Genomic DNA, 18,307 nt, shown 5'->3' on the forward strand with positions numbered 1-18,307 from the left:
TAAAAAAATAAAAACCAAGTAAAAGTGTTTCATTTCATTTGAAAATGAAATGGGAATGTTCTCATTTTAAGTAAAACCCAGAAATGACTGTTCATACAGCAAACAAACAAAAACCCAAGTACATGCTTCCTCTTAAAAAAAACACATTTTCTTTTTATCACTTTTACTGTGTAGGTCTATAAACAAGCTCAAGAAATCAATACGTGGGTAAAATAATTCTTTCAGACCTATATATTTGGGACAGATCATGCTACTCAGCAGAAAGAACTTTTTCAAACACTCAACCAAAATCGAGTCTCAGACTATAAATTTTTTTCAGACTATCTTGGGTTTATGGTTTTAGTAGCTCTACTATAAACCTTGTCAAATTTCCACACTGCAAAAAAGTAACCTTACTAACTTTATTTAAGTTAAATTTAGTGAGCTCACCTTTAGAAAAATTAAATCATATTTAGCTTACGCCAATTTTTTAATCAAAATGTATTGTTTTTGCCATATAGGCTTTAAAAATTTATGAAAAGGGATTGATTTCCAGAAATGTAAACTAAGATTAACTATATTTACCCAAAAGAATTAGAGGGGAAAATACACAAAATCAATCGGCTTACTATAAGTTGGCCAAATAAAATGATCCACAGAGAAACTAGTCTGTACTCAGGAGAGTATTCATTATAGTTGTATCATTACATCTCAAGTCATTGATCACAAATGCAAGGGGGTTCCCTGAGAAATGGAAATTATTCCAATGGTCTTGCCAAAGCAAAAAGATTGGGGAAAACTTGGCTCTAGAAAGATTAACCAAATAGTTCTGGACTTAAGGACAGCAGACATATCCTCAGGCATAATATGTGTAGAACTCTTTCCCGGGAAAACTAGCCCAAGAGAAGGAAAAAACACTTGAGAGTCCTTTCATCATTATTTTACTGTAAGATCCTCCTATCTACCTGCCTGACCCACACAGACAGAACACCTAAAAATCATTTTTTGTCTTGTTTAAATATTAACACAAAACTAGCCAAGTTTTCAAAATGAAAGACGAATCTCAAGACAAAAAGAGTTCTGAAAACAATGCAGAGGGCCAAAGAAAACTTTAAGGGTTTTATACCTTTTAACAAATAGTTTAAGAAGACACTGGCAAGACAAGGAATAATGTTGAAGACAATGACAAGGAACAATCAGAGAGCAAGGCAAGTTCTCTTGAAAAATTACAATATGGATGACCAAAAGTTAAAAATCAATTGAAAGGACAGAAAAAAATCTGCTAGGAAAAAGAACAAAAGATACAAAAATAAAAACTCATACAGAAATAAGAAAAGTACAGGTTCAACCAAAGAGGTCCCACATGGCAGGAGTTCCAAAAAGATAATAGAAAGGAGAAATGCTAGAAGAAAACTTTCCAGAAACAAAGAGTCACTAGATTGAAAAAATCCAGAACAGAAGAATAGCAGGAAAGATGACAGCAGCAAGGTAAGTGGGAGCAGAGCCCAGTATTCCAATGCCCAACTGGAACACCTAGCTGATCTTCTGAAGAAGAGCAGGAACAGCCAACAAAATCTAAGCTTATATGAAATATGGAGGCTAAAGATTGTAGAGAACATTGATAAACAGACGGTGAGGAGATTGTGTTGGGACGCTAAGGCCCCTGGGATCTGTGCAGGGACCTAGGCTGATGTGGCCTCAGCCTAGCGCCTGCCACAGGATACTTGGAGGAGAGTCAGATCACCAGCTCCCTCCCTACCAGAGCAGGGAGGGCAGCCTACCACCAGGAGGGAGTTGGATGCTTTAAGTCACTGGGGGGGTGGGGGTGGGGGTGGAATAGAGACGAAGTGGGAGACAACACACAGAGGCAGTGTAAACCCTATGGGACTGTGGACACCAGCTAGGACATTACCAGAGAAATTGGAGAGCCCAGGAGACACCTGGAGAAGGGAGTCGAGAAAGGAGACAAGTTGGGCTGGGTTGGACCCCGACCCAGCCTGGTTAGAAGGTTGGGCTGTGTGAAAAGCTGGGCGCTAGTTAAGAACAGCAGGCTTAAATATGAGGCTTTTACTAAAAAACAAAACAAAAACAAAAACCCACAGACGCTTTGTAAGGAACTCTCATGCAGCAGCTGGCTTGAACCACTCACCCTGAAGCTGATTTGAGCTGTGCACCTGCGCTTAACTCTGGCTTAGTACAGAAGATGATTTTCAATGCTCCTCCAGAGGCTGAGTAGCACCATTTGCCCAGTGGTGGGTTCTGGCCATGGTGGACTGGCAAAGAGTAAAGAGGAGGCACACTGCACAAACCTTGCACAACTGGTGGATTAAAGGTGCAGGCCTGGTGCACATCAACACTGGAGGCCCAACAACTCACTGAGGAGCTGGAGGCTGGGCAAATGTGAATATTACCACCCAGACTTGCTCCCCATCCTCCCAAAATCATAGGAAGGGAGAAAAGTGAAGCTGAGCCCCCCTTTTCCTTTGGCATCCAGACACAGAATTCAAAATAATGGTTATAAGGATGCTCAAGGAACTCATAGACAACTACAAGTAACTGAGTGAGAACTACCACAGTATGAAACAGCACATTAAAACTACAAACAAAAACCAGGAAGAAATGAATGATAAAATTTCAGAAATAAATAACAGTAGAAGGAATTACAAGCAGGCTGGATGAAGAAGAGGACCAAATTAGCGAGCCGGAAGACAAGGTGGAAACAAACACCCAGGCAGAGCAGCTGCACGAAAAAAGACTAAAAAAATATGAAAATAGCTTAAGAGAACTCCAAGACAACATGAAATGCAACATTCAAATCATAGGAATCCCAGGAGAAGAAAAGGAACAAGGGATAGAAATCCTGTTTCAAAAAATAATGACAGAAAACTTTCTGAACCTGGAGAAGGAAAAGAATATGCAAGTTCAGGAAGCACGGAGTGTCTCAATCAACATGAACCCAAGAGGCCAACTTCAAGACACATCATAATTAAAATGTTAATGTTAAAGACAAACAGAGAGTCTTAAAAGAAGCAAAGAAAAAACAAGAAATAACATAAAATGGGGCTCGAATAAGGCTAACAGCTGATTTCTCAACATACACACTCCAATCCAGGAGAGAATGGCAAGAGATATTCCAAGTAATGAAAAACAAAGGCCTGCAACCAAGATAACTCTACACAGCAAGGCTCTCAATTAAAATAGAAGGCAAAATAAGGATTTTCCCAGACAAAAGAGCGTTGAAAGAATACACCTGCACCAAACCACCACTACAAGGTTTACTAAAGGAACAGGAAAGAGTGGAAGAGAGAGGAACACAGGTACAAAGGGAGGGAAATGAACAAACATCTATCAGTAATAACCTTAAATGATAATGGAGTAAATGTTTCAATCAAAAGACACAGAGTAGACAAATGTTTCAATCAAAAGACACAGAGTAGACTACTCTGGGTAGTACACAGAGTAAGAAAATATTACCCACACATATGCTGCCTACAAGAGACCCACCTCAGGCCAAAAGACCTACAAAGACTGAAAGCAAAGGGTGGAAAAAATATTCTACTCAAATGGACAGGAAAGAAAAGCCAGGGTAGCAATACTCATATCAGACAAAATAGACTTCAAAAAAAGAGCCATAAAAAGATACCCAGGACACTTCATAACACTAAAAGGGAAGAATCCATCAATAAGACATAAACATTATAAACATATATGCACCCAACATAGGATCACCAAACTATATAAAGAAAATCTTGGAAGACCTCAAGAAAGACCAGACAACAACAATATTATAAGAGGGTTTTTTAACACCCCACTGTCAAAAATGGACAGATCTTCCAAATAAAATATCGACAAAGATATTGCAGTACTGAACAATGTCCTAGTTCAAATGAACTTAACTGATATATACAGAACTTCCGTCCCAAAGAAGCAAAATACACATTCTTTTCAAGTGCACATGGAACATTTTCAAAGACAGACCACGTGAGAGGACATAAAACACACCTCAAAAAATCCAAGAAAATTGAAATCATATCAAGACTTCCAGCCAAGATGGAGACATAGGTAGAAACACAATGCCTCTTCACACAACCAAATTTAAGGACAACAAAGATTTAGAAACAAAAACACAAGTAAAATAAACAGAAACATGAATTGTATGGAAGTCTGACAATGAACCATTCATCCAGACTGGTAAGAGGGGCAGAGTCGGTGGCCGGCAGAGAGGGGTCGGGGCGGAAAAGAGCAGTGGTTGGCAGACCCAGGCGCGGGGAGGAAATGAGCAGACTCCGTGAGGTGCACAAGGCAGTTGGGCTGACCACGGTCATACATGTGCGCACAGAGAAACTGGGCAAAAACAGACAACAAGACAGACCGCACAACCCAGGGCCCCAGAGATGGGATATAAAGCCTAAAGGCACCGAATGAAAAAACTTGTGGGGGTTAAGGTGCCAGGAGAGACTCCCAACCTCACAGGAGAGTTCGTTGGAGAGACCCACAGGGTCCTAGAACATGCACAAGCCCACCGACCCAAGAACCAGTACCAGAAGGTACTGCTTCCTTGTGGGAAGCAGCAAGGGGGACTGAAATAGCAAGGAGAGAAGAGCAGGTGCCATTGTTCCCTCTCTGACCCTGCCCTCACATATTACATCACAACCCAGTGACTGGATTGCCCCTGGTGAACACCTGAGGCTGCACCCTTCATACCTAATAAGCACAACCAGACCAAAAAATATATAGCTCAAAAGAACAAATCAAAGTCCCAGAGTCAATAATTTTAAGCGACCAAGAGATAGTCAACCCATCAGATGCACAGTTCAAAACACTAGTGATAAGGATGCTCACAGAACTGGTTGATTTTGGTCGCAAATTAGATGAAAAAATTAAGGTTACGCTAAGGGAATTTTAAAAAAGCAAATGGAACCAATAGTGATGGAAAGAAAACTGGGTCTCAAATCAATGGAGTGGACCAGAAGAAAGAAAAAGACAACCAAACAGAAAAGAAGAATTCAAAAATATGAGGAGAGGCTTAGGAACCTCCAGGATATCTTTAAATGTTCCAATATCTGAATTATAGGGGTACCAGAAGGAGAACAGGAAGAACAAGTGAAAAAGTTACTTAAACAAATAATAAAGGAGAACTCCCCCAATCTGGCAAAGAAAATAGACTTCCAGGAAGTCCAGGAAGCTCAAAGAGTTCCAAAGAAGTTGGACCCAAGAAGGAACACACCCAGACACATCCTAATTACATTAGCCAAGATTAAAATTAAGAGAATCCTAGAAGCAGCAAGAGATAAGGGGACAGTTACCTACAAAGGAGTTCCCATCAGACTGTCAGCTGATTTCTCAAAAAAAATCTTACACCCAAGAATGGGCTGGAAAGAAGTATTCCAAGTCATGAAATTCAAAGACCTACATCCAAGATTGCTCTACCTAGCAAAACTTTCATTTAGAGCAGAAGGGCAGATAAAGTGCTTCTCAGATAAGGTCAAATTCAAGGAGTTCATCATCACCAAGCTCTTATTATATGAAATGTTAAAGGGACTTATCTTAGAAAAAGAAGATAAAAATATGAACAGTGAAAAGACAGCAAACTCGCAGTTATTAACAACCCACCTAAAACAAAAGCAAACTAAGAGGACAGCTAGATCAGGAGCAGAACTATAGAAATGAAGATCACATGGAGGGTTAGCAACAGGGGAGTGGGAGGAGGAGAAGGAGGGAGAAGGTACAGAAAATTAGTAGCACAGACAGTGGGGAGAAAATAGACAGGGGGAGGGAAAGAATAGTAAGGGAAATATAGAACCTAAAGAACTTGAGACACGAGGTCATAAACTAAAGGGGGGGAATGGTGGGGGAGGGGGTGTGCAGGGTGGAGGAGAATGAAAGGGGGGAATAGGACAAATGTAATGGCATAATCAATAAAATATATTTTAAAAAAACATTCAAATTCATGGAAACTGAATAGCATGCTATTAAAGTCTCCATGCAAGGATGGTACAATATTTGGAATTCAGTAAATGTAATACATCACATAAACAAAAACAAAGACAAAAATCACATGATCATATCAATAGATGTGGAAAAAGCATTTGATAAGGTACATGATATGATAAAAGCATATAATAAAAACACTCAGCAAAATGGGAATAGAGGGAGCATTCCTAATAAAGGTCATATATGAGAGACTTACGCCAACATATTCAATGGGCAAAAACTAAAAGCCTTCCCACTAAGATCAGGAATAAGACAAGGTTGTCCACTTTCACCACTTCTATTCAACATAGTATTGGAAGTCCTCACCACAGCAATCAGACAAAGGAAAGAAATAAAAGGCATCCAAATTGGAAAAGAAGAAACAAAACTGTCATGTTTGCAGGTGACATGATAGTATATATAGAAAACCCTATAGACTCCACCAAAAAACTGCTTGACCTAATGAATGAATTTGGCAAAACAGCAGGATACAAAATCAATAATCAGAAATCAAAGGCATTTTTGTACGTAAACAATGAAATATCAGAAACAGAAATCAGGAAAAAAATCCCATTTGATATAGCAACAAGAAAAATAAAATACCTTGGAATAAACCTAAGACCAGTGCTCAGAAAACTACACAATACTGAAGAAAGAAATTAAGGAAGACACAAACAAACAGAAGCATATACTATGTTCACGGATTGGAAGAATTAACATCATCAAAATGGCCATACTACCCAAAGCAATCTACAGAGTCAGTGCAATACCTATGAAAGTACCAATGGCATAATCCATAGATAAGAAGAAACACTTCAAAAATTTACATGGAACTATAAATGACCCCTAATAGCTGCAGCAATTTTGAGAAAGAAGAGCAAAGTAGGAGGGATCATGATACCTGATATCAAAATATATTACAAGGTCACTATAATCAAAACAGCCTGGTACTGGCATAAGAACAGACACATGAACCAATGGAACAGAATAGAAAGCCCAGAAATAAACCCAAGTCTCTACGGTCAATTAATATTTGACAAAAAGGGCAGCAGCATAAAATGGAGTAAAAACAGTCTCTTCAACAAATGGTGTTGGGATATCTGGACAGCTACATGCAAAAAAATGAAACTTGATCACCAACTTATATCATACACAGAAATAAATTCAAGGTAGACAAAAGACTTAAAATATAAGTCATGACACCATAAAAGTTCTAAAGGAGAACATAGGCAAGAAAATCTCAGGTACTCCACACAGCAATATTTTCAGTGACATGTCCTCTAGAGCAAGGGACATAAAAGAAAGAATAAACAAATGGGATCTCATCAAAATAAAAAGCTTTTACACAGCTAAAGAAAACATTAGCAAAATGAAAAGAGAACCAACTATATGAGAAAACATATTTGCCAATGATACCTCAGACAAGAGTTTGATCTCCAAAATACATAAAGAACTCACATGACTCCACTCTAGGAAGATAATCAACCAAATTAAAAAATGGACAAAGGACTTGAACAAACACTTCTCCAAGGAGGACATACAAAGGGTCCAGAGACATATGAAAAGATTCTCAGCATCACTAGTCATCAGAGAGATGCAAATTAAAACCACAATGTGATACAACTTCAAACGGGTCAAAATGGCCATCATAAACAAAGTAACAAACAACAAGTATTCAAGAGGTTGTGGAGAAAAGGGAACCCTAGTACACTGTTCGTGGGAATGCAGACTGGTACAACCACTGTGGAAAATAGTGTGGAATTTCCTCAAAAAACTAAACATGAATCTCCCTTTTGACCTAGCAATTCCACTGCTGGGATTATATCCTAAGAACCCTGAAACACCAATCAAAAGAACATATGCACCCATATGTTCACAGCAGCACCATTTACAATAGCCAAGTGCTGGAAGCAACTGAAGTGCCCATCAGTAAATGAATGGATAAAAAAAACATGGTATATTTATACAATGGAATATTACACAGCAGTAAGAAAGAAGGAGCTCCTACCCCTTGTGACAGCATAGAGGGAACTGGAGAGCATTATGCTAAGTGAAATAAGCTAGGTAGTGAGGGACAAATACCATATGATCTCACCTTTAACTGGAACCTAATCAACAAAACAAACAAGTAAGCCAAATATAACCAGAGACATTGAAATAAAGAACAAACTGACAGTAACCAGAGGGGAGGTGGGAGGGAACAATTCAGGGAAAAGGGTGAAGGGTTTTCAGGAACAACTATTAAGGACACATGGACAAAATCAAGGGGGGTGGAGACAGGGGAGGGATGTGGGATGGCTGGGGTGGGGGACAGTGGTAGGGGGAAAAGCAGACAACTATACTTAAACAACAATAAAAAAATGAAACACAGGAAAAAAATCCAGAATAACTAGCAGACTAAATGGGGAGGGGAAAAAAAACAAACATTAACAAAAGAGAAAAAGAAGGAAAAAACCAGCCCTATACCAAGGTTACCATCATTTCAGAATGATAGTAATACTTCCATAAAGAAAACAACACATACATACACACATACTGTTATATATAAAGAAGTAAGAATAAGATCAATCTGGTATCAGACTGAAATTTCAACAGCAATTCTAGAAGCTGAAAGATTAAGCCCTTCCTATCTGCAATAAAAAATTATTTTTAACCTAAAATTCTGTATCTAGTCTAACCATAAAGTACAAAGACGTATCTGCAAACATTCCAGGTCTTTAATAAATAAATATATAGTCACATACTCGTGTATCTCCCATGTATATATTATACATGTATGTTATATGCATAATACCCACATGCATGTACTATATAATTAGTATACATTCATATATATTACACGTGCATGTCATGTGTATTATACATGTACAGGTGTAATACATATATGTGTAATGCATATACATGTATTTTATATATATATATATATATTCTCCCATGAGGGTACTATCTCTCAAAAAATTATTGGTGGTTATATTCCAGCAAAACAAGATCCAGATATAAGGGCATCCAAAACAGGAGAGAAGTGAAGGAATTTCCAGTCAAGTTTCAAAATGATAGCTATGCAACAGACCTAGAGACTAATGAATCAGTTTAGAATACAAGGACAGAAGACTCCTGAAAGGATATCTCCAAGAAAAATAAATAAAACTGAAAAGAAACCTGATGTGCTTTAAAAATATTTAAAAGAAAATTTCTGTCACCAAAAGTTTGGGGATGGATTTATGGTAGGTACATAGGAAATACAGCAAACAAAAAACAAGGCACTTTTAACTTCAAGGAGCACAAAAAGTTACAAAGAAAGAAAATGTAATTTAGCATACCACAAGGTTCTGCTGTAAACAGAATTTACCCAGTCATAATAGTTTAAACATTAATAAAGATTTAACCAAGAGTGCTCTAACTATAATGGGAGGATGGTGGAGAATTGAGATAAGGGAGCTAAGCCTACATTTTCCACAACAAGAAGTCACTATAAAATACAAAAAAAAAAAATTAAAAAATCCTGAAGGAGCAGTGTCACCATGTTATTTAGATATATGGTATGTAGGTCAATACCAGAGGAAACCCCTGAGAGATGAAACTGGTTTTCTCTAGACACCAAAAATTAGGAATGGAAAGAGATGTGGCAGGTGTGGTCCCTGAGAAAGAAGATACCCACAGAAGAAGGGCTCTGGTGATTTAATTAGGCTCAAATTAAAAAATAATAATAAAATAAAATAGAGCCTAGCAGCTATTTCTACACAGTGGTCTCTCAAGAAAACCGCACTTCAATGAGAAGCTTGCACTGACCTCTGCACTTAACAACCTGCCTGCACTGTTTCTACCATCTGAAGCAGCCCTTTTAGAGAAGTTCCTGGAATCCTATTTCAACCAGAGACTAAGGCTTTCCCCAGCCAAATAGAGTGCCCAGATACATCCTAATCAGCTTCTTCACCAACCAACCAGAGTGACTCCATTCTGACCAATTAGTACAGTGCCTCTTGGACCAATCAAACTGCACGAATTTGGAGCCTGATTTGCATTTAAAAAAACCAATCAGGCACAAAGGATAGGCACTTCTGTCTCCACAAACCAGGTCCCTGGTAGCTCCCAGAGCACACTTTCCTTTTCCACGAAGACTGAAGATTGCATTTCCCTGGCTGAACTGAGACACTTAAGACTTCCAGCTCTAGCAGAGCGAGCAGACCAGTACAATGCAAAGAACAGCAAGGAGCAGAGCTGCCTCGCCAGAAAGACAGGGAGGGGCCTAGCCCCAGGGTAAGCCTAACAGCTGCGCAGTAGTATCACAGTATCAGAATTGAACTGTTTTGCAGAGTTGTTTCCTTCTTCACCACACCCCAAATGGGGATTCCTTTTGGTGCTAATCAGTGCCACTGGAGGAACATTTGATTTGATTATAAGTTTAGTGCTATCTGACATCTTAAATTATGTACACATACTTTCATAAAAAATAGAATTTAAATTAAAAAATAAGCTCTGGCTGGTGTGGCTCAGAGGGCTGAGTGCCAGCCTGTGAACCAAAGGGTCACTGGTTCCATTCCCAGTCTGGGCACGTACCTGGGGTGCAGGCCAGGTTCCCAGTTGGCGGCACACAAGAGGCAACCACACATTGATGTTTCTCTCCCTCCTTCCCTTCCCCTCTGTCTAAAAATAAATAAAATAAAATCTTAAAAAAATAAAAATAAGACAAATACGCTCCTTTTTCTTCAAACAGTTGGGAGATAGAAGGGGTTGACTTTTTCAACTTCCTTCCCTCTATTGCTGAGTTAACCCACCCTCTATCACCTTAACCCACCTTTACCTCCTTCCCATCCTCAGAAAAAGAAGTGAACTTAGTTTGAGATTTCCAGACTCTACAATGCACTAGATCCCACTGCCTCTCACATTTTCAATGAACTTGTTCCATCTCCTATTTCTGTCCTCTCTTGAACTTGCCATCTTTCATTCCGTAAATCCCAAAACCTGTAACACATGCTTAAGTTTTCCCCACCCTATAAATAAAAAAAACCTTAGCTCAGCAATTCTCCAGGCTCAACCTACTTGTTCTCTTCACAGAATTTGAAAATCTTTACTCTCTCCTCCTTGAAATCCAGTCTCTTTTGGCCTTCAGAACACTTTCAACCATTTAGCCTCCTACCACATCCTCAGGCTTCTACACCAGCTTTTCTTTCTACCCTTCAAATGCTTATTTTCTGCCAGAGTTCTATCCTCAGCCCCCGTCATCTTAACCATTCTATTGATTAGTCATTTCAAGTTTTGCCCACATGCAAATACCTAGCATACAGTACATGTTAAATGGATATTTACTAAAATAAATGTCCCACTTTTTCGTACCCAGTTCAAACTGCACCCAAGTTCTACAACTGCACTTGCCATAATCTAAAAAATTACTTGGATTTCCTGACAGCAAAGACTAAATTTGTCTAGAACTGAGCTCATTTTCTCATCCTAAACTTGGACTCTCCCTTTCTCAATCTCAGTATCCAGCAGGTTACCATATCAAAGTCTCCTCAATCCCTTTATCCTTGTCATTCCCACTGCCACTGCACCTAAATTCAGGGGTTCAATGCCGGTGTAAATTACTCTTCTACAGTCTCTCCTATTTCAAATCCATACTCTACTCATCCTAAATATTTATAAATTCTATGCATTCTTAAGAATGTAAATATCACTAATAACAAATTAACCTTTAATACCTAAACAAATGGATAATAAGGATAATGATGATGATACGAAAATAGCTAATACTGTAAGATTCCTATACCGACACAGAGATTACAAGGACTTGATCCTTTTAACAATCCTCTGTTGTTAAGTACTATTAGTATCTCCTTTCTACAGTTACTGTGAATTTGCCGGAAGTTAAACAGACACTAAATGCTCTACTAGATGCAGATGTTAAACAGACTATCTACCCAAAGCCTATGCTCCTAACCTCCATGTTGTGCCACCTCTCCATGTATAATGTATTTGACATTTTATTGAGTTAGATAGAATCAGGCAAAAAGAGGAAAGGCACAAAAACAAACCTCACCTTCTTCACCTTTTTATCTACAGTTAACATTGTTGCCTAGTTACCTTCTCTAAGCATGTCTCAGTTGCTAATAACAAACCAAACTGCCATGGAAATGGCAGACACTGAAGGTGGGATATTTAAAATAGCTGTCAGGTGTATCATTGGAAAATACCTTCTCCCATTCAGTAGGCTGTCTTTTCATTTTGTTGATGGTTTCCATTTGATGCAGATATTCAACAATGATACATCTGATGAGAGAGATTAATATCCAAAATTTATTAAAAATTCAGACAACTTAAAATCAGAAAAACAAACAACCCAATTAAAAAGTAGGCAGAAGACTTGAATAGGCACTTCTGCAAAGAAGACATACAGATGGCCAACAGATGCATGAAAAGATGCTCAGCTTCACTAATCATCAGAGAAATGCAAATCAAAAACACAATGAGATACCACTTCAAACCTGTTAGAATGGCAATCATCAATAAAACAACAAACAAATGTTGGTGAGGAAGTAGAGAAAAGGGAACCCTAGTATACTGTTGGTGGGAATGCAGATTAGCACAACCACTATGGAAACCAGGGTGGAATATCCAAAAAAAAATAAAAATGAAATTGCCTATGACCCCCAGATTCCACTTCTAAGAATATATCCAAAGAAATTCAAAACACTAATTTGAAATAATATAGGCACCCCTATATTCACTGCAGCATTATTTGCAATAGCCAAGCCATGGAAGCAATTCAAGAGCTCATTAATAGAGAGGTGGATAAAAAAGCTGTGGTACAGGTACACAGTTGAATACTACTTTGCCATTAAAAAAAAAGGAATCTGACCTTTGTGACAGCATGGATGGGCTTAGAGGATATTATGCGAAGTAAAATAAATCAGATAGAGAAAGACAAATATCATATGATTTCTCTTGTATGTGGAATCTAAAGAAAAAAAACAAAATAGAAACAGACTCATAGATACAGAGAACAGACAGACAACTGTCAGAAGAGAAGAGGGCTGTGGGGAGCTGGGTGAAAAAGGTGAATCCCTACACATTGGTAGTGACAGAACAGTCAAAGAGATGCACATTACAGCATAGAGAATACAGTCAATAACATTGTGATAATTATGTACGGGGCCAGGCGGGTACTTGAAGCAATGGGATACGATTTTCAAACCACTTTGCTGTACCTCAGAAACTAATACAGAATAATACTGCATCTAATTAAAAAAATACCTGTTGGGGGTGGGTGCATGGATTATCTTCTAGCAGCAATTTTCAACACTTTTCATTTCATGGTACACATAAACTAATTATTAAAATTCTGCAGCACACCGAAAATATATTTTTTGCAGATGTGACCAAAAATATGTATAATTTTGATTTATTCACACCAACGCCGCTTATTGTTGGCTGTTGTCAATTTATTTGAAAATCTAAGGAAAAGAGGTCAGTGTCCCTAACTAAACAGGTACTGAATGTTTTAAAAGTTCTTGCTGCACACTGGTTGAAAATTGCTGCCTTATACTCAATAAAAGGGGAGTTCCAGATGAGCCAATGATTAGCTCTAACCCTGGAGCAATAAAGCAACCAGGTAGGAATCCAGCAGAATAGGAATAACCCTCTAGTTCCTGAGACCTTCAATTTAGGGACTTTCAGATCCTGAATCCCTAACAAAGGCTATCGCATCCAGTTCACCTGACAGACATCCAGAAAGGAAGCCTGGTCTAGATGGCCTCTGGAATCTGAGTCACATGAGGTTAACAAAACTATAAAAGGGAGACACTCCCCCTCTACCAGTAAAGATTTCTCCCTTTCACTGAGGCTATAAACTGGGGGTAATCTCCCTTTAATCTAAAAGACTCTCCTTTTGCCCTGGCCAGGTAGTTCAGTTGGTTACAGTGACATCCTGATGCACCATAGTTATGATTTTGATCTCCGTTCAAGGGCACATGCAAGAAACAACCCATGAATGTATAAATGAGTGGAGCAAGTCGATGTTTCTCTCTAAAAAAAAAATCAATAAACAAAAATTCAAGACTCTCCTTTTCCCTTTCCAATTTTAGTCTGAGGGGGAAAAAAGCAAATGGTCTAGTTTGTGTTATGAAGACTTGAAATCTGAAAACTGTCCCACTCTGCATGAAAGTTTACTAGACTAAAACAAAAATATATTCCTGGAAAGAAGGTTATCAGACATACATTTCAGTTATAACTTAGTGACAGGAGGTATCTCTCTTCACACCTGAGAATGCTGCATTAGAGGAAATAGAGATTTTATTTTCCTGGTTGTTTTTTTGTTTGCTTGTTTGAGGGGGTGTAATGAGAAAGGTTAATTTTACAGCATGAATACCCTAGGGAATGTTAGATCTGAGGGAAGTGAACTTTAGGAAACATGAAGAATAGGCACATTGGGAGCCTGATATAAAGGAAATTGAGCTCTTCTAGAGATCAGAACAACTTTCTCCACACACTGCCAATATTTAATTTAACTCAGCTCTCCTCAGACTACTGCTCTGCTTTAAAGGTCAAATAGTTAAGAGGGTTGCCAGAATCTATTACCAGAATTGGGTCTCCTACCTCCATCTCTACTGCCCACTTAAGCAGCTCTCCTTCCCTTTTACCTGCCACACTATGCAGCTCCAGAAGGTTGAAAGTAAACTGAAGCAATCAATTATGTTCACCAAATAGCTATAAGAGGTACTTCAAAAACTAAGCACATGCAATTTTGTGCTATATATTTCCCAGGTTCTATCTACTACATCATAAAGCTACCTCAATATAATGTAAAAGATATGGTTTTGGAGTACTACCCATCAGAGTTCAAATATCAACTCTAACACTTGTTACTTAACCTCTCTAAAACTACTGTGAAAACTAAAATGAGAACTTGTAGGTAAATCACCCACTGCATAGTAGAAGCTCAGTAAAGTGATAGCTATATGAAGGGGAGAAAGTCCTAGTACTTTAAAATAATCAGTTTTTAAAAATCATTTTGCATTTTCCAAAAGTTTAAGACAGCACTCTCACTCTAATTGGAAAACACCACTGGTCATTTTTCAGGGCAATTCTGTACCCCCCAAAAGTATCCATTGTCTAAATCTCCGATAAAATAAATAGTAAAAAAGATTCATCCTACTCCCTGCATTTCTGAACCAACCTTTGAAATCACTTCAACTGTTTCATTCAGTTAGGAAGTACTGTACTAAGTTTCCTGAAATTACCAGCCACTCTGCCTGAAAGATTTTAACACAAACTCCCTAGATAAGGAAAAGACAGTATTAACACATATGCTAAAAACCATACATTTCTTCACTACACTCTAACAAGAAGGCAATCAGATGATAAAATCTATCGCTTTCTATTTCCATAATTCGAATTTCTCTACTGAGTAACTCTTTATCAATGACTCCAGCGGAACCCAACAAAGTCCATGGAGGACCCTTCCCTGGAAAAACCTCAGGGTATAGAAAAAAACAATTTTTAGAGCCCTAAAGTAGTAACAAACTTTGGATTTTGTGGAGGTTTTTTAAACAAATAAATGGCTTTACATCCTAAATATAAAATTAGTATAATCAGAAATACGCCCAGACCCTCAGACAAAGCCCATAAAACTTCCAAGGATACCTTGCTTAATTTACTTCACTTCTTGCTACCCACTTACAAAGTCTCAGGAAACGCTAACAAGGCTCCCAGCCTCACGTCTCTTCAGAGATCCAAATCTGGTATGCTGACGTATTCAGCCCCCAAATCTGGAACTGTTTTGTGAAAAATACTTAGCAGCAGACAAGTGCTATATATTAACATTAACCATGTCACTGAAACGAAGTGACAAACCACTCCGAGCCTCACCACCAAAGGAGGATGAGCAGTAACCAGCGGGCAGCCAGAATCCCAGGTTTATCATGAACACAAATCAGACAAGCAAAGCTTAGCCGCTGCACCTCCACCGGCCGGGACAGGTGTGCAGCGGCAGATAGATGAATGAGGCCGGCGCGGGACTGGCCCTGGGAAGGCGGGGCCGCACCACTAGGGGGCCGCACCACTAGGGCCCCGCCCCCCATCACCCCAGCTCCGCGGCAGCGCCCCAGTCCCCGCGCGGTAGCAACACGCACCCCGGACCCCTTCCCGGCGTCACCTTCCCCTTGCTGCACGGACCCCAGAACGTACCTGCTTTGCAAACGGGGGCGCTCGGGCTTCTCTTCTCAGGGGAGCATCGGCCCTGCTCCGGGGATCTCCTCCGGTGCCGGACGCGGGCTGGGGGTGGGGCTGCGCTCACCTCGCCAGTCCACAGGTGGGTGGGCGACGAGGAAGGCGATGACACAGTGCCCAGCAGGGGTGGCGGGGGCTGCGGCCTGGGGGGGCTCCCGCGAGCCCCGGGCGCCGCGCCGCGCGTGGGGCTGGTGCCTCGCGTGGAAGTCGCTGACGCGCCCGTCTGCGTGGCCACCGTGGGGCTGGTGCGCGCGGCCGCACACCCGCTGCCGCGAGTGGGGCTTGTGCTGCGCGAGGCCGTGCGCGGGCCCCCGCCGCCAGAGGGGCCTGAGGCGCCACCACAGCAGCCTCCGTTGTTGTTGCCGCCGCCGCTCCGCGTGGGGCTGCCATGTTGTTGCTGCTGCTTCAGCTGGAACGGAACCGTCGCCCTCATGGGCTGCAGGCGGCTCCCGGCTCCCCCGGCCGTGGCGACCGCACCACCCCCGAGGGAGCCGGCCGGAGTCGGGGACCCATTGCGCCTCACTCGCTGGGACATGGTCCACCCTCCCCGGTGAATGGGTGTCTGAGACGGGGGGCAGGGGGGTTGTCGGGTTAAAGGGGAAAGATTCTCGAGGCCAAAGGTAAGGCCCCCGCGACGGGGTGACGAAGCCGGAATCCGAGGTGCGAGGGCCGCCTGGACCGCGGCTGGCAGCAACGAGGTGGTGCAGCCGCCGCCGCCGCTTCTCCTCATCAACAATAGTGTCTCCTCCGCTGCCCCCGCCCCCTGCGGACGCCCATTGGCGTAGCGTCAGCCACGCTCAAACCGCTCCACCGCGCCCATTGGCTACAAGCAGCTCGGCCCCGGATCCCCGGGGCCTTAGAGAGCTTGGGTTTGTGCGGACACCTTCTGCTCTTTAAAGAGGAGACCCGCCCCCCGGGGGGAGGGGGAGCGGAGGAAACGGGCCTTGTGTATGTGTTGTGTGTGGGTGTGCGTGTGTGTGTGTGTGCACACGTGAGCCGCCTGGCCAAGTGCGGCTTTCCCTTCCACTAAAGGAAACCCTGGGCACTCAGATTCTGGAATATTGCCAAAGAGAATTTCCCAAACCAGAGCCGTCCCCAGAGGTGTCTGAAGTCTTTTTCTCATAACTCATTTTCTTTCTTCTCAGTATTCACTGACAGAGGCCTCTACATGGCTTTTTTCTTGATCTTTTTGTTCTGTCCTAATTCCATCAACGTTTGGGCAGAGCTCAAAGGAGAAGAAATTTAATTAATCTTACTGGCATCTTACACCTCATCTCTTTTTTTAAAAAAAGCTCTACAAAGAGCCAAGTCTCGGACAGATTAAAATTGCTTGTTATAATGCAGCTTTCGATTGTAAATTAGCAAATATAAATTACTACCCTCCTGTATCTCAAGTAATCAACAATTCATTTTAATCAGCTACTTCACAGTTTCCTGATCTCTTAGTAAGATGTTTGCTACCTTACAAGTTTGTGAAGACCCCTAGTTTGCAAAGGGCCCTACTTGATCTTCACAATCACTATTTGAGACAGAACTAGATCAGTCATTCATATATTTATCGAGCGGAAGAATCAATATTATGGGCAAAAACTCAGGAAGCCTGGCAGTAACATTAGTCCTAAAATAACCTTAGGGGCTTCTCATTAAGGAAAAAAATGGTGGACCCTTACCACCTCTCAGGTTATAAATTGCTTGTCCATGACCTCTTTTCCCTGTACTACTTTATTAAATGTACATTCTAGACAGGTTTCATCTTGTAAAAATGTGGGAGTGGAAGGTACAGGATGATTTGCTGTAGACCTGAAATTCTACTGGGTGGAATTCTACTTTGTGGTGGAAAGCCTCTGAAGACTAAAGAAGAGATTCAGATCCCAGATCCACCACTTACTTTGTGACATTTTACAGGTCACTAGCCAGTTTAGGCAGTTAAACAATGCCATCTCTTTCATCCAATTGTGACTATTAACTAAGGGTTAAGTGAGAATGTGGTATATAGAAGGTACTCAACAGTGCCAGAGTTTCCGTGTGCTTCAGAAGTCCATTGCCTATTCCTTCTCTTTCCCCCATGACAGAGACCCCAAGCCCATGAAAATGCTTTGTTGGCTTATGCTCTGGATGGACCTGACATCACTAC

At 40.8% G+C, this 18,307-nt stretch overlaps 1 protein-coding gene across 2 annotated transcripts in view; it reads right to left on the reverse strand.

The window, feature by feature from the left end:
- FAM117B (family with sequence similarity 117 member B) overlaps positions 1-16,906 on the reverse strand; it is a 192,067-nt gene extending 175,161 nt beyond the window's left edge. For both annotated transcript variants that reach the window (XM_037043579.1, XM_037043578.1), the window contains exon 1: positions 16,132-16,906. In XM_037043579.1, coding sequence (XP_036899474.1) covers positions 16,132-16,903 — 772 coding nt within the window. In that variant the 5' untranslated portion in view covers positions 16,904-16,906. The remainder of the gene's footprint in view (positions 1-16,131) is intronic.
- Between the last annotated feature and the right edge of the window lie 1,401 nt (positions 16,907-18,307).

The sequence above is a fragment of the Sturnira hondurensis genome, unplaced genomic scaffold (genome assembly GCF_014824575.4).
Source record: "Sturnira hondurensis isolate 20B ecotype Veracruz unplaced genomic scaffold, ASM1482457v3 Scaffold0004136, whole genome shotgun sequence".
Lineage (NCBI taxonomy): Eukaryota > Metazoa > Chordata > Mammalia > Chiroptera > Phyllostomidae > Sturnira > Sturnira hondurensis.